Genomic DNA, 22,991 nt, shown 5'->3' on the forward strand with positions numbered 1-22,991 from the left:
TGGATAAGTGACGTCGCTAAAGCCTCATTCACACGTGTGCATCCATTTCTAGCCACTATTATTTTGGACCAATAAGAACCACTTATTAAAGGGGAAGCAAATTATGATCGGCAATAATTCTTAGGCCAGGATATATGTTTAGGTAAGAATATATGGGATTTGGACTTCTGTATGTGACGGATTGAAATTGAACTGCCCTGGTGAACTCGTTTTGATTCTTCGTCATAAAAAAAGGTCAAAGATGAAAGATTTCATGAATCAAATTTGTCATTTTATTTGCCATTCCATGCTCTTCTCAAATATAATAATTGCTTCAATATCATTTGAATGAATCCCTGTTGCTCATATTTGAGCACAAAGCTGGTTCGAACACTAAATTTATGGATGGTTTTTCCAGCTGGCATCATGAATCATCTCTGGATAAAAAGTAAGCATAAAAAAATTCAAACCAACAAATACATATAGCTTTCTGTTTAACTTAGGCCGTCTCAAGGCATTTGGGAGGGAGATTTGGAGTCAATTACAATGGTAGTGATTATTGCATTAGAAATTACGGTGACTACCAAATAAAATTGTGCATTTACCTTTCAGCTAGAAAATCTATCTGTTCTCCGCAATATTTACCGATAACTTTCTGAAAATAAAGACTCGTTCGACCGTAAGTTCAAAATGATTGCTAATGGTGCAAATGTTTTTAATGTAATTTTTCTGGGTGTAGAAGTGAATTAGTTAATGAGCTATTGACTCCCAATCCAGTTTCCCTGTAACCGCTACCGACCCAAGACCATCCCCCCTTTTGCTCGGAAGTAGAAGCAGTCGTTAGAGATTTGACGACATGACCAGCAGGGGCGTAGCTCCAACAGTTTTTGGAGGGAAGCAAGAGGAGTCCATATCCTGATAGTCAAGGGGCATGGGCTATATAATAATTTTTCTTCAAATTATTGACGAGTTCAACTGCACATCCCCCCCAGAAACGATGCCCCTGAAGACCAACAAAGCTGCTGTACCTGATGAAATACAACTGGAACTTCTGATAGTCAATTCAGGACCCATCGTTGATCTTTATCATCAAATCACCACAGTTGGCTGATAAATTGGTCACTTCCTCAAACCATAGCCGCCTCACCGTAACTTTCTTCAAACTATGTGAAGCCGTGATAGCCCCTCTTCATAAGGAAGATTCAAAAGCAGTCCGTGACAACTACCGATCAATCAGTCTGACAAGCCAGACTGCTGGTCATGTTAGGGCGTATATGAGCAACATACTCAGCACTCATTCCAGAATACCGAGCGGTTTCAAATTGAAACCAAAAGTAAAAAGTAAGTAAGACGGCACTAGACCCTTAAGGTCCAAACCGGCGGTGCTGATATCCGTTTCATGGCCCTTCAGCCAGGAAGTGCAATGGGGGATCGGGGGTCAACAAATTGAAACCAAATAGGCTGACTTCCGATCAGATTTTTACAGCCCGTCAGATCATGAAAAAACATCGTCTATACCACCTCTTCATAGATTTCAAACTGACCTTTCATCTCGTCTGGAGAGAAGGTTTATGGCACATTCTTCTTCACTTTGGAATTCTACTTAAGTCGGTCTCCCTAGTAAGGGACATATACACGAAGTTCATAAGTCGTGTTATGGCTGGAGGAGGAGTTACCAAAATCTTTAAAACATCAGTCGACATTCTACAAGGTTGCTTACTATCACCGCAGTTCTTCAGTCTCTTTTTAACTGCAGTTCTTTCAGTAACTGATAGCCCTTCTGGGCTAAGACTTTTTTTCCTAAAACTTTAACTAAATCCCTCTAAAAGTGAGCGTCAGTTCCAGTAGGAAGTAAATTACCTATTGTGGTTTTAGAAAGCGTAGAGGATGAGTTAAACGCATTTAGTCCTTAGTTTTATAGATTATGAGCAAGTGTTTGATGCTGCTGGTAGAAGAGCACATTTGGCAACAATTGCCAAATATTGTCTTTGTTGGCCAGCCTTCTAGGGCCAAAAGAAAATCAGGTAGTCCCCAAATGGGGTTTGAGAACGTCATAAAGATTTAAGGTAAATGGGAGCTTCTTGGGAGAGCGAAAGGAGGAAAGCTTTGAATAGATTGGGCTGGAGGAGGACCGTGCATGGCTATGTTGGTGTCAGGCAGCTTGGTGCTTTAGTGAGTAAGTAGTAGTAGTAGTTGTATTTGTACTAGTATCCAACTAGCCTAGATGATCGGTACTGTCTTGCTGCCTTTGAAACAAAATCACTATGACTTATTGTCGGCATCCCAGAATCCAACATATAGATTCTCCGTAATCATAAGATCAAACTAACCATCCTTGACAGAATGAAACTGCAGTAGCTTAGATTGCTAGGATACGTGCAACGCAGGGAAAGCAATGTCTCCCGGTGATAGGCTTTGGAGGCCAATCATATGATTCTTGACCTAGAGGGTGCTCCAAGATTAAATGGAAGATTAATTTCTCGTCACTTAATTTGCCACAGCCTCTCCGCCTGGTAGAGGATAGAAGTTCATACAGGAGTTAGAATAATAGCCTAGTGAAAGAAGAGGCTCCAAAACAATTTTCAAGGATGGCTGGAACTTAAGTCAAGTAAATCATTGAGGGGTTGGGGTGACTCCTTAGGTTACATACGGAGCACATTGAAATTAGACTGATATTGTAGGTTAATTCTTATGTAAATTTGTTTATATCATTCGACCGCCATTAATTAAATATTTTTAATGTTTCTTTTTGGAATGTCCCGGCGGCTTTTCTATAATACGTATCATGTGCTTACCTGCAACAAGACCAAAGAATCGGGGGAATTCCTCAGGAGCTATGTCTTCCCAACGAAATCGTTCCCTAAAATTGTGAAAATTATTTCCGTAAAAATTTCATCTTGTATTTCAGGTCCCTCTTAAAAAAGTGCTGGAAGTTTTTTTCGGGATAATATTGTTTTGAAGTGTTCTTAGCTAAAACGTAAACTTTATTGCAAAGGCCAAGGCAGTTGGGATGGAAAGTTTTTCGTATTTAAATTGTGTAGCATATAATATTAAAAAAGAATAAATAAAAAAAGAAGATTTTTCAAATGAGCTTAAAGAGAAACATCGAGATTCGAAAAGAACAGAAATTACTATCTATGTCAGGAGGGTTGCCGCCCTTCCATCCAATGCTCTTTATGGTAAGGTTTCAACAGTGGCTAACTGAACAGAAATTATTATGTATATGAAGAGGCTTGCCCCCTCCCCTTAGTATCCCGCCCTTTACGCTAATGTTTAGCTCCCCCCTTATGCTTTAAGAACAACTACTCAAACAAGGGCATTTGGAACATAATCAAACGTGAATTCATAATGCCTCAAGGATGGAAGAGCTTGTTGAAGTGCATTGTCTTTAAACAACAATATTTTATGTTTAAATGTGTTTAAGAGCATTTGCTAATTAAATATTTGCAATTGACCATTAACTACATTTACTGTGCTCATAAATGCTTTCTGTAAAGCATTCTAAAAGTTCAGTGTAAAGAGTGGGGATTATGGCAGGAGGGCACACCTCTTCACATGTGAAATAACTTCTATTCAGTTAAGTATTAGTTGAACTTTAACGTACAGGGTAGGGGTTTGTAGGAGCGGCAGAGCCCTCATATATACAATAATTTCTGTTCGTTGTAAGTTTCAATAGTACATCTTATTTTCTTTTGAATTTTTTTCTTCTTATTTAATATATAAGAAGCCATACTTGTCTTATACCTGAAACCAAGATGTCATTGGGGAAAAGTAAAACAAAGCATGATTATTCATTTCAAAAATAAAAATTTCATGAGAATAGTGGTCCGAAGTTGAGACTAGTGGCCATGTTTCTGAGAATACTGGCTCCAGTACCATTTTGTTGAGGCCATTGGTCCAAGTCCCATTTACACTGCTGTTTTCCTATACTGAATATGCTTTGATACTTTCTGCCCTATCGTATACTCCTATTTTGGATTTAAATCTAAAAAGTATCGAACAGGTCCAAGAAGATTTTTTTTCTTAATGCAAAAAAATAATTGTATTTAACAATTAAATAATTAGAACACTATGTGTTTCAGCTCATAACCCAGCTTCAACCTCTGATGAAAGCGAATCCTCCTTTTGTGCACCAACACGAAGAAGAGTACCCACTCGGCCAGAATGCATCCACACAATCTCTAGAAGCTTTCAAAAAAACTCTGCACAATATAAAAAGAACCCCTTGTTAAAAGAGCAGCCAAAGGGCATGCAGTCAGCGATAAGTTGGAGTCTTGCCAAGAATGCAGAAATTGCTTCCAGTTCTGCGGAAAAGACAAGAATTTTCAGGTTATTTGAATTTTGCTGTCCTAGTATTGTGTGACCCAAGTATATGTGGACCCTTTCAAGCAAGTTTGCAAAACTATATTTGGCCAGGCGGGGAATTTGAAAAAAAAGAAAAAGGAATAGCAGTTAAGCTGTGTGAAAATACAGAAAATTAGTGAAAACCGAAACAACTTTTAATTTTTCTCTTTTCCCTGAGGAGGGAGGGGTAGTAATAAAATAATTGAATAGGATCTGGATAGTAATTCCTAGTTTTTAAAAGTTTTAAAATCTGAATTGAATTCTGAATAAACTGTGTTAAATTACTATCTAAGCGAAGACGTCCTTCATAATATTGTATTATAACAATTAGCTCTATAGTAGCTTTATACGGCTTCTATATTGTATGAATTAACAGAAAAGTTTTTCAAAGAAAATTGAATATCAATATTAAAACTTCCCTTAGAAGTAGATAACTTCGAAGACCACACTGCCTTTCCATGACGAAAGTAAAACAGTTCAAAATAGGGATGATACCTTTTTATTGACAGTGAATAGATATTCACTTTGTATATGTGTTCGAAATATCCAGTTAAAATTTTTTTATATCTATTCACTGTCAATAAAAAGGTATCATCCCTATTTTGAACTGTTTTACTTTCCCTTAGAAGTATTAAAAGAAACTTTTGCAACCGTACAAAAGTATTTTTATTTTAGCCCTTACAGCAATTACATACGTTTTTTTTATAGTTTTAGTGAAACCGATCTCTAGTTTTTTACCTCTTGCAATAAATTTGAAATTTCTGTTTCCAGCATAAACTCAATAGAACATTGAGATTTTTGCAAAAGACTCCAATTTACATGGAAATACATTCGAATTGTTAATCAAAACAACTTGTAGGAAACCAGTAGCCCGAAAACTTTCAACCAAGCTCATTAGCTGTTTTTGCAGTAATATTTCAAGCAAAGTTTCTTATATTCAAATGATAAATACCCCGTTTTAAATTACCCCCGTTTCCGTACGGGGGGTAAAACGGGGGTAATATTAAATTACCCCAGTTTAGGTGAACCCCGTTTCTGTTCCAGGAGTAAAAATTCCTACCACAAAGGATGGGCGGGGGTCTTCCTTTAGAACCTTAAGGCCCTATCTTTTCGCATTAGTTGTATCCACCATTTAAGTATAATATTTCTTATATAAAAAGACTATTGTTTCATATCAAAAACTTCGTGGTAACGCACTGTAGTATGGAGCGACCCAGCTCAGTAGTAACCGAAACCCTAAAAAACAGAATTTTGATACCAATAATTACATCAAAATAATTGTGTTTTTATGTGATTTTAAATAATAAGTTTCATCAAGTTTAGTCGTATCCATCAAAAGTTCCAGGCCTGAGAAAATTTGCCTTATTTTAGAAAATTGGGGGAAACGCCCCCGAAAAGTCACAGAATCTTAACGACAATAACACCTTTAGATTCAGCGTATCAGAGAACGCTACTGTAGAAGTTTCAAGCTCCTATCTACAAAAAGGTGTAATTTTGTATTTTTCGTGACAGATCACGAAAGCGTGTTTATTATTATTTTTTTTTTATTTGTTTATTTTTTCCAGGGGTGATTGCACCGACCCAGTGGTCTTAAAATGTCGTGAGATGGCTCATTCTAAAGGAAATTAAAAGTTCTAGTGCCTTTTTATATGGAGGACACCTAGACCCCCTCCCACGCTCATTTTTTTCCAAAGTAACTGGATCAAAATTTTGAGATGGCCATTTTGTTCAGCTTAGTCGAAAAACCTAATGACTAGGTCTTTGGGGACGACTTAATGCCCCACAGTCCCTGGGAGACGGGCTGCAAGTTACAAACTTTGACCATTGTTTACATATAGTATTGGTTATTGGGAAGTGTTCAGACGTTTTTAGGGGGACTTTTTCGTGTTCGGTGGGAGGGGGCTACATGGGAGGATCTTTCAATGATCCCATGGGGGAATGGATTCTTACTCGGAGGGGGAAATGGATTTCAGAACATTATTGAAAAAAACGATCAGTAATTACATACTTAAATTAAGCTTTTTAACTTAAAGTAAGGAGCAACAATAAAACTTAATACAAACTGAAAGTATTACGTATTTAAGGGGTTTGATTTTCTTGAATAGCTCACTCTTACGCTAAAGATTTTTTTTACTGTTAAAAGAGGCTATTATTCGAATTAAACAGCCTTTGCGATTCAGGAGTCATTCTTAAATAACTGAAACAAAAATCAAACTTAGGTTATTATTAAATAAAAAAAAAAAACAAGTTTTTTCAACTGAAAGTAAGGAGCGACATTAAAACTTAAAACGAACAGAAATTACTTCGTATATGAAAAGGCTGCTTCCTCATCAACGCCCCGCTCTTTACGCTAAAGTTTGACTCTTTCTCTCAACTCTTCTTTTTAAAACAGTAAAAAACTTTAGCTTAAAGAGCGGGGCGTTGATGAGGAAGCAGCCCCGTTCATATACGAAGTAATTTCTGTTCGTTTTAAGTTTTAATGTCGCTCCTTACTTTCAGTTGAAAAAACTTGTTTTTTTATTTAATTTCTGAACGTTTTTGAATCAATACATGTTTTGATTTTGGCTCTCCGCAGAGGAATAATGAAAACGAAATTTGAATTTTTTTTTTTTTTTGGCTAGAAGGCTTTCTCATAATTTTGATCGAATGATTTTGAGAAAAAAAGAGCAGGAGAGGAAGCCTAGTTGCCCTCCAATTTTTTGGTTAATTAAAAAGGCAACTAGAACTTTTAATTTTTTACGAATCTTTTTATTAGTAAAAGATATACGTAACTTATAAATTAGCTTACGTAAAGAAATTTTTATTCTCATGTTTTTATTACACATATGAGAGGGTTCGCCCCCTCGTCAGTATCTCTCTCTTTACACTAAATCTTAAATTTTGTCCCAATTCATTAAGAATGACCCCTGAATCACAAAAAAAAGGTAAAGGATACGGCAATAGACTTTACAGTCCCTACCGGCGGTGCTGTTCTCCGTTTCTTGGCCCTTCAGCCAGGAAGTGAGCGCCTCATATGGGTAATAATTACTGTTCGTTTTAAGTTTTAATGCTGCTCCCTACTTCCAGCTGAAAGAAACTTTTTCATATTTATTTTTTCATTGTTTTATTAAATAATGCTAGTAAATCCTGCGCTCCTTCATGGAAATTTTCTTCCCCCATGACAAATTCCTCGATGGAAAGTTCTCCCAGTAAATCCTCCTCTTCTCAACCCCTCCCCCAACCAAAAAATCCTCCTGAAAACGCCTGTACACTTCCCAATAACCATTACTATATGTAAGAACTGGTAAAAGTTTGTAACTTGTAGCCCCTCCCACGGGGACTGTGGAGGAGTAAGTCGTCTCCAAAGACATAGTTATAAGGTTTTTCGACTACACTGAATAAAATGGCTATCTCAGAATTTTGATCCGATGACTGTGGGATAATAATTAGCGTGGGAGGGGGCCTAGGTACCCTCCAATTTTTTGGTCACTTAAAAAAGGGCCCTAGAACTTTTCATTTCCCTTAGAATGAGCCCTCTCGCAACATTCTAGGACAACTGGGTCGATACAATCACGCCTGGAAAAAACAACAACAAAAAACAAAGAAACAAACAAACAAATAAACACGCATCCGTGATCTGCCTTCTGGCAAAAAATATAAAATTCCACACTTTTGTAGATAGGAGCTTGAAAATTCTACAGTAAGGTTTTCTGATACGCTGAATCTGATGGTGTAATTTTCGTTAAGATCCTATGACTTTTAGGGGGTGTTTCCCCCTATTTTCTAAAATAACACAAATTTTCTCAGGCTCATAACTTTTGATGCGTAAGACTAAACTTGTTGAAACTTATATATTTAAAATCAGCATTAAAATGCGATTGTTTTGATGTAGCTATTGGTATCAAAATTTCATTTTTTAGAGTTTTGGTTTCTATTGAGCCGGGTCGCTCCTTACTACAGTTCGTTACCACGAACTGTTTGATAAGGTCATTATTAGTTAAAAAAGAAGTAAAATTAGTATGCAAATTCCGTTTTAATTCTTCATGTATGGTGAGCAAAAACTGAAGCCTGCATCATTTCAAAAATGAAATAAATAAAAAAAAACAAGCTTTTTAAACTGCAAGTAAGGAGCAAAATTAAAGCTTGAAACGAACAGAAATTATTTCGTATATGAAAGGGATGTCCCCTCCTCAACGCCACGGTCTTTACACTAAAATTTCTTATTGTTCTAAAAAGTAGAACTGTGACAAAGAGTCAAACTTTAGCATAAAAAGCTGGGCGTTGAGGAAGGAACGGCCCTTTTCGTATACATAATAGTTTCTGTTCGTTTCAAGCTTTAATGTTGCTCCTCACTTGCAGTTAAAAAACTTGTTTTTTTATTTAATTCTACACAAACACATGAAAAAATTATATGTTACTACGTAAATAATATTACCATATTACTGATCCTCAACGCCCCGCTCTTTACGCTAAAGTTTTACTCTTTCTCTCAACTCTACTTGTTAAAAGAGTAAAAAAAACTTCAGCGTAAAAGGTGGGGCGTTGAGGAGGTAACAGTCCCTTTCGTATACGGAGTAATCTCTGTTCGTTTTAAGTTTTAAAATCCCTCCTTACTTTCAGTTAAAAAAAAACTTCTTTTTTTATTTAATTTCTGAAAGTTTTTATATTAATGCATGTGTTGATTTAGGTTCTCCGCACGTGAATAATTAAAACGAAATTTGCATACTAATTTATTTTTATGGCTAAATGGATTTCTCATAATTTTGATAGGACGATTTTGAGAAAAAGGAGCGGGGGAGTAGGCCTAGTTACCCTCCAATTTTTTGGTTATTTTTACGAATTAACTTACGCAACGAACTTCTATTTTCGTATGTTTTTATAACAGATATGAGATATTTAGAGAGATATATTTATTTCAAAAAAATCTCTATCACAAGCCCTCAAAGGGCCGAATTCGGACTTCGGAGTCGACTAACAAAGCAAAAGAAAAACCGGTCAATCTAAAATTGAACAAAACAAGTAAAAAAAATGAAGGGGACAAAATAATCAAATAATACAGAAAAGAACAAGAAATAAATATGTATATCTACAAATTGAAAGGGACAAAAAAAGTCCAAAAACTCAAAAAAAAAGAACGAAGCGTAAAACACACGAAAAACACATATGAATTAAAAGGGAAACTAAACCAAAATAGGGGGGGGGGAAGCAAATTAACCTAGGCAGCACCTCACAAAAAAAGGGAGAAACTAGTTGGATATTTTATTCATTTTTTCTGTGATGAAGGGGACAAAGGTTTTTTTATATCTGGAAGTAACGCAGCGAATGGGGCACAAAACTGGGATGGGCTCAGAAACAGCTCGAGGCTGTCGTAATCTGATGGTGAGTGACGTTTGGGGAAAATACTTGCCGTCCGAGGGTTTGGTATTGCATTTTTGAAAACGGAGGCACAACGACAACCTCCTTCGCTCAAGGGTTTCCAAACTAGCTTTTTTTAGGAGCAGAGAGTAAGGCACCTTGCCTTCTTTGAAAATTATTCGTAAGGGAACCCTTGCGGGTTCCCGAGGGGATGAACCGGTTCACCTCCTCGTCAATACCTCGCTCTTTACACTAAAGCTTAAATTTTGTCCCAGTTCCTTAAGAGTGACTCCTGAATCTCATAGGCCGTAGAATAAATAGTTGGAATTAATGAAATAACTTTAGCGTAAAGAGCGAGGTATTAGGAGGAGGTGAACCCCTTATATACGTAATAATTTCTGTTTGTTTTAAGTTTTAATGCTGCTCCTTACTTTCAGTTGAAAAAACTTTTTCCTAATTATTTTTTCAGTGTTGTTAAAAAAAATGCTAAAAAATCCTGCGCCCCCTCATGGGAATTTTCTTCCCCCATGGCAAATTCCTCAATGGAAAGTTACCCCCGCATAGCCCCCTCCCCTCAACCCGTCCCCCGACCAAAAAAATCTCCCTGAAAGCGTCTGTACACTTCCCAATAGCCACTATTATATGTAAACACTGGTCAAAGTTTGTAACTTGCAGCTCCTCCCACTGGGACTGTGGGGGAGGGTGTCGTCTCCAAAGACATACTTATTAGGTTTTCGACCCTGTTGAATAAAACGGCCATCTCAGAATTCTGATCCTGTGACTTTGGGAAAAAATGAGCGTGGGAGGGGGCCTAGGTGCCCTCTAATTTTCTGGTTACTTGAAAAGGGCACTAGGAATTTGAATTTCCGTTAGAATGAGCCCTCTCACGACATTCTAGGACCACTGGGTCGATGCGATCACCCCTGGGAAAAAAGAAACAAAACAAAAAACAAACAAATAAACACGCATCCGTGATCTGTCTTGTGGCAAAAAAGGCAAAATTCCACATTGTTGTAGATAGGAGCTTGGAACTTCTACTGTAGTATTCTCTGATACGCTGAATCTGATGGTGTGATTTTCGTTAAGATTCTATGACTTTTAAGGGATGTTTCCTGCTATTTTCTCTATTTTCTAAAATAAGGCAAATTTCCTTAGGCTCGTAACTTTTGATGGATAAGTCTAAACTTAATGAACCTTATATATTTAAAATCAGCGTTAAAATGCAATTCTTTTGATGTAATCACCGTTATAAAAATCCTGTTTTTTAGAGCTTCGGTTACTATTGAGCCGGGTCGCTACTTACTACAGTTCGTTACCACGAACTGTTGGATTATCACAGAAGTTTCGGTGGTAGTAGAAGTAGTTGCAGTGTTAGTGTTGTATAATTAGTAGTAGCAGCAGCACCATTAATAGCGGTTGTAGTATGTGCATATTGCCTTTTGGTCAGTTGAACATCGCTTTCATGATGCCGCGGAAATTTCACCTTTACACGTCAAGCTGTTCCAAAAATATGGTTGATGTGCGCGTTTGACACCCTTTTGACGCCCTTTTCACCTTAATACTCTAAGCCTTACTAGTCTTTGCAATTGAAGTTGTAGTTGGGGTAGTCTAGTTGTAGCAGTGAAAATTTAGCATGAGGAAAAGTAGCAGTGGTGTTAGTGTTAGTAGTGACATGTATATATTACCATTTTGTCAATTGATCATCCCCTTTAAGTATTCTCCGGAAGCTTCAACTTAGTAATGAAATCAGTTCTTGAGATACGCCCTTTTGAAAATCTGTATGTGCATAGTGTGTTTTGATTTACTTCAAATTCCCCCTCAATATTTTGTTAAGTTTTCAACTTCATACGTGTAGTCTTAATTGTACTAGCATCATAGTAGTAGTGGCAGTAGTAGGAACAGCAGTAGCAGTAATAGTGTATAATTTTAGTGTATAATTTTAAATAGTGTATAATTTTTAGTAATAGTGTATAGTGTATAAGTAAACGTTTTTTCACTTACTCTTTTAATGTCCTGAGCCTTAGTAGTAATCGCTGCAGAAGTAGTAGTTTTAGCGATAGTGGTCGTCTCGGGGCCTCTCTCCTCCCAAGCGAATTTATTTGCCACCTATACTGCTGTCTGTTTTGTGCCAATCTTAGAAGAGCAGGGAGGTGGCAGTCGGAGAAGTTCTCCTTCCAGCGATTTGTGGATGTGACCTTCGAAGGTAATTTTCGGTAGTTGGTCGTTGCACATGCGCTGGACGTGGCCAAGCAACCTGAATTGTTGGACGTGGACCCTCTTCAGGATGGTAGTGTTATATTGCAGTCTTTTGAGTAGGTCGGCATTTAATACTCGATCTACGAATGTTATGCCAGCAATTCGACGGATCAGCTTTGTCTCAAACGCGGCGAGTCACCTGGAGTCATCTACTCTGAGTGTCCATGTTTCACAACCGTAAATAGAGGCCAAAACTTTACGCTAAAGTTTTTTACTGTTTTAAAAAGTAGAATTGAGAGAAAGAGTAAAACTTTAGCGTAAAGAGCGAAGCGTTGACGAGGGAAGAGCCCCTTTCATATACGGAGTAATTTCTGTTCGCTTTAAGTTTTAATGTCGCTCCTTACATTCAGTTAAAGAGAACTTGTTTTTTATTTAATTTCTGGACATTTGTGAATTAATGCATGTTTTGATTTTGACGCTCCGCACATGAATATTAAAATGAAATTTGAATATTAATTATTTTTTGGCTAAATTGCCTTCTCATAGTTTTGATCGGACAATTTTAAGAAAAAAGCGGGGGAGGAGGCTTAGTTACCCTCAAATTTTTTGGTTACTGAAAAAGGCAACTAGAAGTTTTAATTTTTACGAACATTCTTATTAGTAAAAATATACGTACCTTACGAATTAACTTATGTAATAAACTTCTATGTTCGTATGTTTTTATTACGTATATGAGAGGGTTCGCCCCCTCGTCAATTCCTTGTTCTTTACACTAAAGCTTAAATTTTGTCCCAGTTCCTTAAGAATGACCCCTGAATCATAAAGGCCGTAGAATAAATAGTTGAAATTAATAACATTATTTCAGCGTAAAGAACGAGGTATTAGGAAGAGTTGAACCCCTAATATACGTAATGATTTCAGTTTGTCTTAAGTTTTAATGCTGCTCCTTACTTTTGTAAAGAACGAGGTATTAGGAAGAGTTGAACCCCTAATATACGTAATGATTTCAGTTTGTCTTAAGTTTTAATGCTGCTCCTTACTTTCAGTTGAAAAATTTTCCATACTTATTTTTTTCATTATTTTTTTTTTAATGCTAGAAAATCCTCCTTCATGGAAATTCTCTTCCCCCGTGACAAATTTCTCCATAGAAACTTCCCCCCACATAACCCCTCCCCTTTACCCCTCCCTTCCAACCAAAATATCCCCCTGAAAACGTCTGTACACTTCCCAATAACTATTACTATATGTAAACACTGGTCAAAGTTAGTAACTTGCAGGCCCTCCCACGGGGACTGTGGGGGAGCAAGTCGTCCCCAAAGACATAGTTATTAGGTTTTTCGAATATGCTGAATAAAATGGCCGTCTCAGAATTTTTATCCGGTGACTGTGGGAAAAGATAAGCGTGGGAGGGGGCCTAGGTGCCCTCCAATCTTTTGGGTCAATTAAAAAGTGCACTAGAACTTTTAATTTCCATTAGAATGAGGCCTCTCGTGACATTGTAGGACTACTGGGTCGATATGATCACCCCTGGGAAAAAAACAAAAAAACAAACAGTCTTATGGCAAAAAAATACAAAATTCCACATTTTTGTAGATAAAAAAATAAATAATATGGCATTAGACTTTACAGTCCCTACCGGTGGTGCTGATCTCCGTTCCTTGGCCCTTCAGCCAGGAAGTGTAATGGGGGGTTGGGGAATGTGCAATTTTGTTAGTGCAATTTAAGTTAGTGCAATTTGGGGAAGCTAACCCTTCCTGTTTAACTTCCCCAGATATCTCCGGGTACCCATTTAGAGCTGGGTCGACTCTGGTTGAGTTTACAGAGTCACATCACTGACCCCCGTCCCAGCTAAATAATTGGGTACGCTAGGATTCGAACCCTCGCCCTCTCAGACAAAGGGATAGATAGGAGCTTGAAATTTCTACAGTAGAATTTTCTGATACACTGAATCTGATGGTATAATTTTCGTTAATATTCTGTTACTTTTAAGGAGGGTTTTCCCCTATTTTCTAAAATCAGGCAAATTTTCTGAGACTCGTAACTTTCGATGGATAAGACTAATCTTGATGAAACTTATATTTTTAAAATCAGCATAAAATGCGATTCTTTTGATGTATATTTTGGTATGAGAATTCCGTTTTTTAGAGTTCGGTTACTACTGAGTCGGTCCTTGAGTCGCTCTTTACTACAGTTCGTTACCCTGAACTGTTTGATTTTAGTTGGGATCTCTTGCTTGGTCCTTGTTGTATTTTTCAGTGCAGCTGAATGTTTATCTGCTCACCCCGCCACAACAGGTGTTACAATAGAGCCCGAGCACTTGAGTTCATTTATGTTTTCTTTTGGTTCAGAAGTAAGGTTAACCTGCCAAGGAGCAGATTGTCTGAGAGCCATTACCTTAGTCCATTAGCAATTTGTGGCGAGTCTAAGCCGCAAAGGAGTCTTTGAGGCATCATCAATCATGTCCTGGAGAATGTGAGTGGTTGATCAGAGTAGGGGGGACTTTCGTTCTCTAATCGAAAATAAGACACATTATTTAAGTCGCATGTAATTTTTTTAGTTTTTTAATTGTAAAGTAATAGTAATGAATAAAGAAGCTGTTTTTTTTTAATATAATTCTATTTATTTTACAGGCGTACATTGACGGTTATTTTAAGCTGCACTTACGCCATATTTTTAATAACAATTGGTGTTGTTATCGGCGTTGCCACGTTTCTTGTGCCAAACAGCAGTATTGATGAGGTATGTGTTTTGCCCAATTAACCTGAGGCTTATTTTGTACAATCTTAAAAAGACGTAACAACTTTTAACCCTTCCTAATGGGATACTTTTTTTCTATTCATAGAAATCTACATCACTTAATCAAAACCTTACCTGCCTTCGGCTACTCTGTGGATACTATGGTGGATTTGTCGGTTTTTCATTTAGTTGAACAATGGTTATAACAATGCCCAAAAGTTTAGTTGATAAAACTTGAAGGACCTGTTAGCAGTCTGAACGTTAGCAGTCTCTAGGAAATCCGAAGATAGTAAATAATAGTTACATATTAATATATTCTTTGAATAGTTTTTAAATATAATTTTCAACAGGACGATTTTTTCCAATGACCCATCCTTAGGATGGAAGTTTCAAGATTTAGAGGGACACTCAAATGGGTAGTCTGATTTAAAAATTTAAACTTCCCTAATATTAAAACTTTTCCCTATCTTTCACAGACTCATTGCTTTACTCGTGTTTTTCCAATTTAAAAAATCACAATAATTATTTTGAAACTTTCACCTGTCTTTCTAAAACTCGTTGCTTTCCACGTGTCCTAAAAACAAAGCTGATTTGTTTTTGTAATAGTAGGCCTACTCTATATACTCAGCTCAAAGGCCATATTCAATTATTCTTGCAGCCTCTATAGACAAAAGTTTACTGGTATGACCCAAAATCAACAAAATTGTCTTTATAGAAAAAATAAATAAATACTCGTTTCTTTGAATGTCTTCCAAATATTTGATGTTCATAGGGGCATGTCCCGATTGACCCTCCCGCAAGTAGGCTATCGTCTCTGAATTAAAAAAATCAATACCAAAATAGGTAGCTAACTTTACTCATTAGTGTCTTGTCGTATAGCTATCAGCTGGCAGCTGATATCTTTTGGAGTATTTTGTGTTATAAACGAGATATTTTCCTTTTTTTATATTTTTTTTGTGCAGATTACTATCATGGATCAAAGACCAAATTAAGTTTAATTTTTATTTTCATCTTTTTTACTTTATTTGTATGCACGACATATAACTACATTATATTTGAATTGGTTGCTTCAGTAATTTATGGGAAACCTAGATGATACTAATAGTACTATCAAATTAAACTCTCCTTTAAACTGGATTAAATAAAAAAACAAGTTTTTTTAAATGAAAGTAAGGAGCGACATTAAAACTTAAAACGAACAGAAATTACTCCGTGTATTCTCGTAGAGTTGCGAGAAAGAATCAAACTTTAGCGCAAGGAGCGGAGTGTCGAGGAGGAAAAGCCCCTTTCATATACGGAGTAATTTCTGTTCGTTTTAAGTTTTAATGTCGCTCCTTACTTTCATTTAAAAAAACTTGTTTTTTTTATTTAATTTCTGAAAGTTTTTGAATTGATGCATGTCTGATTTTGGCTCTCCGTACATAAATTACTAAAAATGAAATTTGCATATTAATTCTTTTTTTGGCTAAATGGCTTTCTCTTAGTTTTGATCATACGATTTTGAGAAATAAGGGGTGGGGAAGGAGGTCTAGTTGCCCTCCAATTTTTCGGCTACTCAAAAAGGCAACTAGATCTTTTAATTTTTAACGAACGTTTTTATTAGTAAAAAAACGTAACTTAAGAATTAACTTACGTAACAAACGTACATAACTTACGTAACTTACGTTACGTTTTATCCCAATTCTTTAAGAATGACCCCTGAATCAGAAAGGCCGTAGAATAAATAGTTGAAATTATTTAAAAAAATTTTAGCATAAAGAGCGAAGTATTTATCTCCTCCTAAATACCTCGCTCTTTATGCTAAAGTATTTTTAGAACCCTTCATATGCGTAATAATCTCTGTTCGTTTTAAGTTTTAATGCTTCTCCTTACTTTCAATTGAAAAAACTTTTTCATGTTTATATTTTCATTGTTTTTTTTATAGTAATGCTAGAAAGTCCTGCGCCCTTTTCATTGAATTTCTCTTCCCCCATGAAATACTCCTCCAAGGAAAGATCCTCCCATATAGCCCCCTCCCCTGAACCCCACACCCAAACCAAAAAAATCCCCCTGATAACGTCGGTACACTTCCCAGTAACCATTACTGTATGTAAACATTGGTCAAAGTTTGTAACTTGCAGCCCCTCCCCCAGGGACTGTGGGGGGTAAGTCATCCCCAAAGACATAGTTATTATGGTTTTCGACTATGCGGAACAAAATGGCTATCTCAAAATTTTGATCCGTTGACTTTGGGAAAAAATGAGCGTGGGAGGGGGCCTAGGTGCCCTCCAATTTTTTTGGTCACTTAAAAAGGGCACTAGAACTTTTCATTTTCGTTAGAATGAGCCCTCTTGCAACACTCTAGGACCACTTGGTCGTTACGATGACCCCTGGGAAAAAAAAACAACAAATTTCTGGCAAAAAATACGAAATTCCACATTTTTGTAGATTGGACCTTGGAATTTTTTCTATAGGGTTCTCTGATACGCTGAATGGGATGGTGTAATTTTCGTTAAGATCCTATGACTTTTACGGGGTGTTACCCCCTATTTTCCAAAATAAGGCAAATTTTCTCAGGCTCGTAACTTTTGATGATAAAGACTAAATTTGATGAAATTTATATATTTAAAATCAGCATAAAAATCCGATTCTTTTGATATATCTTTTAGTATCGAAATTCCGTTTTTTAGAGTTTCGTTTACTATTGAGCCGGGTTGCTCCTTACTACAGTTCGTTACCACGAACTGTTTGATAATCAAACAGTTCGCTGTAACGAACTATAGTAAGGAGCGACCAGTCTCAATAATAACCGAAATTCTAAAAAATAGAATTTTGACAAAAAAAACAAGTCTTTTTAAATGAAAGTAAGGAGCGACATTAAAACTTAAAACGAACAGAAATTACTCCGTATTTGAAAGGGGATTTTCCTCCTCAAAGCCCCCGCTCTTTACGTTAAAGTTTGACTCTTTTTCTTAACTCTAAATTTTAAAACAGTAAAAAAAAATTAGCGTAAAGAGCGGGGCGTTGAAGAGGAAAATCCCCTTTTAAACACGAAGTAATTTCTGTTCGTTTTAAGTTTTAATGTCGCTCCTTACCTTCATTTAAAAAAAATTGTTTTTTTTTGTTTAATTAATCCTTAAGGACAGGATGCTGAACATGAGATTAGTTATAGTGCCTAGTAAATATTATTGATATTGCTTTGACGCTAATCTATGTTTTCTCTTATAATACTTTTTCAATTTGCCTGTTCTTAGGTCTTTAGTAAGATACGTGCCTTAAGTTTTGAACTTTAAAGTTATTAAAACTATACATTTTGTAATTTGTTCTGTTGGGGGTTTCTTTGTCTTGATACATTTTTTTCATGCATATTGCCCTTGAGCTTTTGAGATTCATCTGAAATACATCTTGATCTGTCTATCTTTCCATAGTGTAAATTTTAATTTTTGTGGCAATTGGTATTAATCAAGTGACATATAGCTATCGCAAATTCTGTCGGTCGGTCTGTCTGTCGGTCTGTGGGTCTGTCTGTCCCGATTTTGCTAGTTTAGGCACTTCGAGATAAGCTAGGACGATGAAATTTGGCAGGAGTATCAAGGACCGGACCAAATTAAATTAGAAATAGTCGTTTCCCTGATTCGACCATCTGGGGGGGGGTGGACGTTTAATTCGGAAAAATTAGAAAAAAAGAAGTGTTTTTAGCTTACGAACGGGTGATCGGATCTTAATGAAATTTAATATGTAGATTGATATTGTGTCACAGAGCTCTTATTTTAAAACTCTACCGGATCTGGTGACACTGGGGGGAGTTGGGGAGGGAGGGACCTAGAATCTAGGAAAAAGTCAGAAACACTCGAAGTAAGTCGGAAAAATTAGAAAAAATGAGGTATTTTCAACTTACGAAAAGGTGATAAGATCTTAATGAAATTTAGTATTAAGAAAAATATTGTGCTTTTGAGCTTTCATTTTAAATCCCAACCATATCCAGTGACATTGGGGGGAGTTGAAGGGGGAAACTGGAAGTCTTGGACAACGCGAAAATTAAGGTATCTTTATCTTACGAATGGATGATCGGGTCCTAATGAAACTTGATATATAGAAAGATCTTACGTCTCAGATGCTCCATTTTTAATTTGAATAGGATCCAGAGACATAGAGGGGGAGCTGGAGGGGGAAACAGAAATCTCGAAAACCGGAAATCTTGGAAAACGCTTAGAGTTGAGAGATCGGGATGAAACTTGATGGGACGAATAAGCGCAAGTTCTAGATACGTTATTGGTATAATTGGAACGGATCTGATCTCTTTGGGAGATTTGGGGGTATTTCCAGTTCTTTGGCGAGTTCGGTACTTCTGGACGTTCTAGGACACCTAACACCTCCACCTAGGACACCTCCCCTACACCTAAAAAATAATGTGAATTCCGCATCTGACTCCTTTCTCTCCTTTTTATGGCACTTGGTATTATCCAAGTGGCATATAGCAATCGCAAATTCTGTCCATCTGTCGGTCTGTCGGTCTGTCTGTCCCGGTTATGCTAGTTTAGGCACTTCCAGATAAGCTAGGACGATGAAATTTGGCAGGCGTATTTGGGACCGAGTTCGGTGGCGAGTTGGGTGCTTCTGGACGTTCTAGGACGATGAAAATTGGTAGGCGTGTCAGGGACCTGCACAAATTGACTTGATAACTGCCGTTTCTCCGATTTGACCGTTTGGGGGGCAGGAGGAAGAGAAAAAATTAAAAAAGATTCGAGGTATTTTTAACTTACGAATGGGTGATCGGATCTTAATGAATATTGATATTTAGAAGGACCTCGTGTCTTATAGCTCTTATTTTAAATCCCGACCGTATCCGATGATATTGGGGGAGTTGGAGGGAGAAACGGGAAATCTTGGAAAACGCTTAGAGTGGAGAGATCGGAATGAAACTTGGTGGAAAAATAAGCACAAGTCTTAGATACGTGATTGCAATAACCGGAACGTATTTGCTCTCTTTGGGGGAGTTGGGGGGAGGGTTAATTCAGAAAAATGAGAAAAATAGAGGTATTTTTAATTTAAGAACGGGTGACCAGATCTTAATGAAATTTGATATTAGAAGGAACTCATGTCTTAGAGGTCTTATTTTAAATTCCGACCAGATCTAGTGACATTGGGGGGAGTCGGAGGGGGAAACTCGAAATCTTGGAAAGCGTTTAGAGTGGAGAGATCGGGATGAATTTTGATAATTAATTTTGATATTTAGAAGGACCTCGTGTCTCAAAGCTCTTGTTTTAAATCCCAACCGACATTAAGCCTCTGGTTTTCCTTTTAAATCAATCTATTGATTCTTATAATTTTGCTAGAGATCATGCCATATGAGCTATTAGCTCTTGTTCAGATCTAAAACTGAAATAAAGATTTGGCCCTTTAGGATAGGCTACTTAATATTTTAACTTAATATTCTGCTGAACATTTTGAATGCTCAATAGACCTTTCGATAAATGATCAATTTTATTTAAAATCTACTCAACTTTGATAATACTGAATGCATTACTGATCTTAACATAATACAATTTAGAATTGGGCCAAAGAAAATACTTTTACTAGCATAACTTCTCTAATGAGATTACGTCAATGATAAAAGGTGATCGAAAATCCAGAAAAATGTCATCGCCCTCCCCTACACCTAAAAAAAATGTGAATCCCGCATCTGAATCCTTTTTCTCCTTTTATGGCACTTGGTGTTATCCAAGTGACATATAGCGATCGCAAATTCTGTCCATGTTTCGGTCTGTCTGTCTGTCGGTCTGTCTATCCCGGTTACGCTAGTTTAGGCACTTCCAGATAAGCTAGAACGATGACATTTGGCAGGCGTATTTGGGACCAGACAAGATTAAGTTAGAAATAGTCGTTTCCCCGATTCGATCATCTGGAGGGGGTAGTGGGGGGACGGTTAATTTGGAAAAATTAGAAAAAATGAGGTATTTTTTACTTACGAATGGGTGATCACATCTTAATGAGATGTGATATTTAGAAGTATATCGTGTCTCAGAGCTCTTATTTTACATTCCGACCGGATCCGGTGACATTGGGAGGAATTGGAAGGGGAAACCTAAAATCTTGGAAAATGGTTAGACTGGAAGGATCGGGATGAAACTTGTTGGAAAAACTAAGCACAAGTCTTAGATACGTGATTTACATAACCGGAACGGATCCGCTCTCTTTGGGGGAGTTGGGGGGAGGGCTAATTCGGAAAAATTAAAAAATATGAGGTATTTTTAACTTACGAAGGAGTGATCAGATTTTAATGAAATATCATATTTAGAAGGACCTCGTAACTCAGATCTCTTATTTTAAATCTCGACCGGATCCAGTGTTTTTTGGGGGAATTGGGTGGACCGGAGATCTCGGAAAAGGATTAGAGTGGAGAGCACAAATCCTAAATACGTGATTGACCTAACTGGAACGAATCCACTCTCATTGGGGAAGTTGGGGGAGGGTTAATTATTAAAAATCAGAAAAAAATGAGGTGTTTTTAACTTACGAAGGAGTGATCTGATCTTAATGAAATTTCAGATTTAGAAGAACTTTTTTGTCTGTATCTTCCTTGGCAATAGATCTGTCAGTTAGGTATGAAAAGAACCAAGACAATGCTTCCCCACGTACACCAAGATGAGACAGTTTACCAATGAGGATCTTGTGCGTAAGGCTGTTAAAACTTTCTTTACCTCAAGAAAAAAGGCTACAGGAATGAGATTAGAATCTAAAGAACGTTGCATTAACCGAAGAAGTCTTTTATAGTAGTAGTATAGTAGTAGTAATAGTAATTTCTTATCCAAAATAAGACAAATCAAACGGTAGCATACCAAAAGCATCACTTGCGAGGGTGTGCTATTAAAGAAAAAAAAAATAAACAAAAGTATATTCTTTAAGAAGCCGTGTACTGAAAGATACTTGCATATACATTTCATACACAATAAAACTACATATTATCCTGATTCCGAAGCAAAAAACAGTAAACAGTTATTGTCCTTTTAATTCCATCAATATCAATCTGTGTCAAAACTTACCAAGCAACTCCACGCATAACTCAGATTGGAATTGACTAATGAGTAATCCCTTGGTACTTAGGATAAGCTTATTCCATAAACTAGCCCCTCTAATCTTCATTGAAAAAGTAGTCTTACTTGAAACTAGGCGAGGAACCTAAATATCTCCACTTGTCCGAGTTCCTTCACAATGAACATTTGACCTTTCCCGAAATTAAATAAAACAAGCAGGTTTTATAAACTGAAAGTAAGGAACAACACTAAAACTCAAAACGAATAGAAGTTATTAAGGATATGAAAGGAGTTTCCTCCTCAACACCTCGCTCTTTACGCTATGTTTTTTAGTACTTTTGGAAAAAGCATCTTATTGTTCCAATTAAAGGACATAGTGCTTAAGAAGCGGTTCTTATAGAATTGGGACAAATTTTAAGCTTTTATATAAGGAGCAAGGTGTTGAGGAGGAGGCAAACCCCTTCATAATTAGTATAGGCCCTTTGAAATATCCCTAAGAAATATCCCGGAGTTCTATTGGAGCTAAAACTCCCCCTATTAGCCCTTTGGATACTACGACAACCCTATCCCGCCATTCTTGGGACACATGGCGTTATCTCAGCTTCCGGCGATATGAATAAGCCCAGGAAATATCACTTGTCAGTTATTATTGCCTTGTACTCGGTATTTTTTGTAAGACCTCCTGTGATGAATATATTGAATGCTAAATATTTAGCCAAAGTCATAGACAGCGCTTTTGTAACTACATTTAAAGATGTCAACATTTTTTCTTTTCCAACGACACATTACTAGGTTTATACTCTCGCTAAAGATTATTTCCAATCTAAATTTTTATTTTTCAATTATTTTTTGCCTTTGTTCATCACTATTGATGATTTCAATACTTGCTGTTTTTCTAATATTTTCCATGGTTTTCCCAAATCAAGCATTATTCATGGGTTTAAAAAAGTCTTTCTCGAAATTATTTGTTCCCTTTTGTCGTCATTTAGTATTATGATTGCTACATTTTGTTAAATAGGGTTACTCAGTAAATTCTAGTCTTCTGTGTACTTTTTCCTATACTAAGTCATGTTTTAAATGAAATTCGAAATTCTTATAATGCACAACATAATTTGTTTTATTATTCAAAGTTGCACTTAATTGTTATTGAAATTGTTCAGGAGCTATTGGTAAATCTTTTTGAAAATTGTATAACTCTCTTTGATGTTCTAAATCAACTTCGTCAGTGGCTCCTACATAATCCTTATTCATTTCTGATTGAACGTAATCTTTTAATTGCTGGTATTAGTCTTAGATGTTGTTTTCTTTTAGGTGGTCGGGTATTTTAAATAAAGAAAAAAATTTTTCAGGTAAAGTTTGTGGTATTGCCCAACCATATAAATTATTAGC

At 36.6% G+C, this 22,991-nt stretch overlaps 1 protein-coding gene across 4 annotated transcripts in view; it reads left to right on the forward strand.

Moving 5' to 3' along the window:
• LOC136032304 (proton channel OtopLc-like) overlaps positions 1 to 22,991 on the forward strand; it is a 94,724-nt gene that overhangs the window by 18,829 nt on the left and 52,904 nt on the right. For all 4 annotated transcript variants that reach the window (XM_065712589.1, XM_065712588.1, XM_065712590.1 and 1 more), the window contains exons 3-4: positions 4,062 to 4,308; positions 14,484 to 14,592. In XM_065712589.1, the coding sequence (XP_065568661.1) occupies positions 4,062 to 4,308; positions 14,484 to 14,592 (356 nt within the window). The remainder of the gene's footprint in view (positions 1 to 4,061; positions 4,309 to 14,483; positions 14,593 to 22,991) is intronic.

The sequence above is a fragment of the Artemia franciscana genome, chromosome 10, assembly GCF_032884065.1.
Source record: "Artemia franciscana chromosome 10, ASM3288406v1, whole genome shotgun sequence".
Classification (NCBI taxonomy): Eukaryota; Metazoa; Arthropoda; class Branchiopoda; order Anostraca; family Artemiidae; genus Artemia; species Artemia franciscana.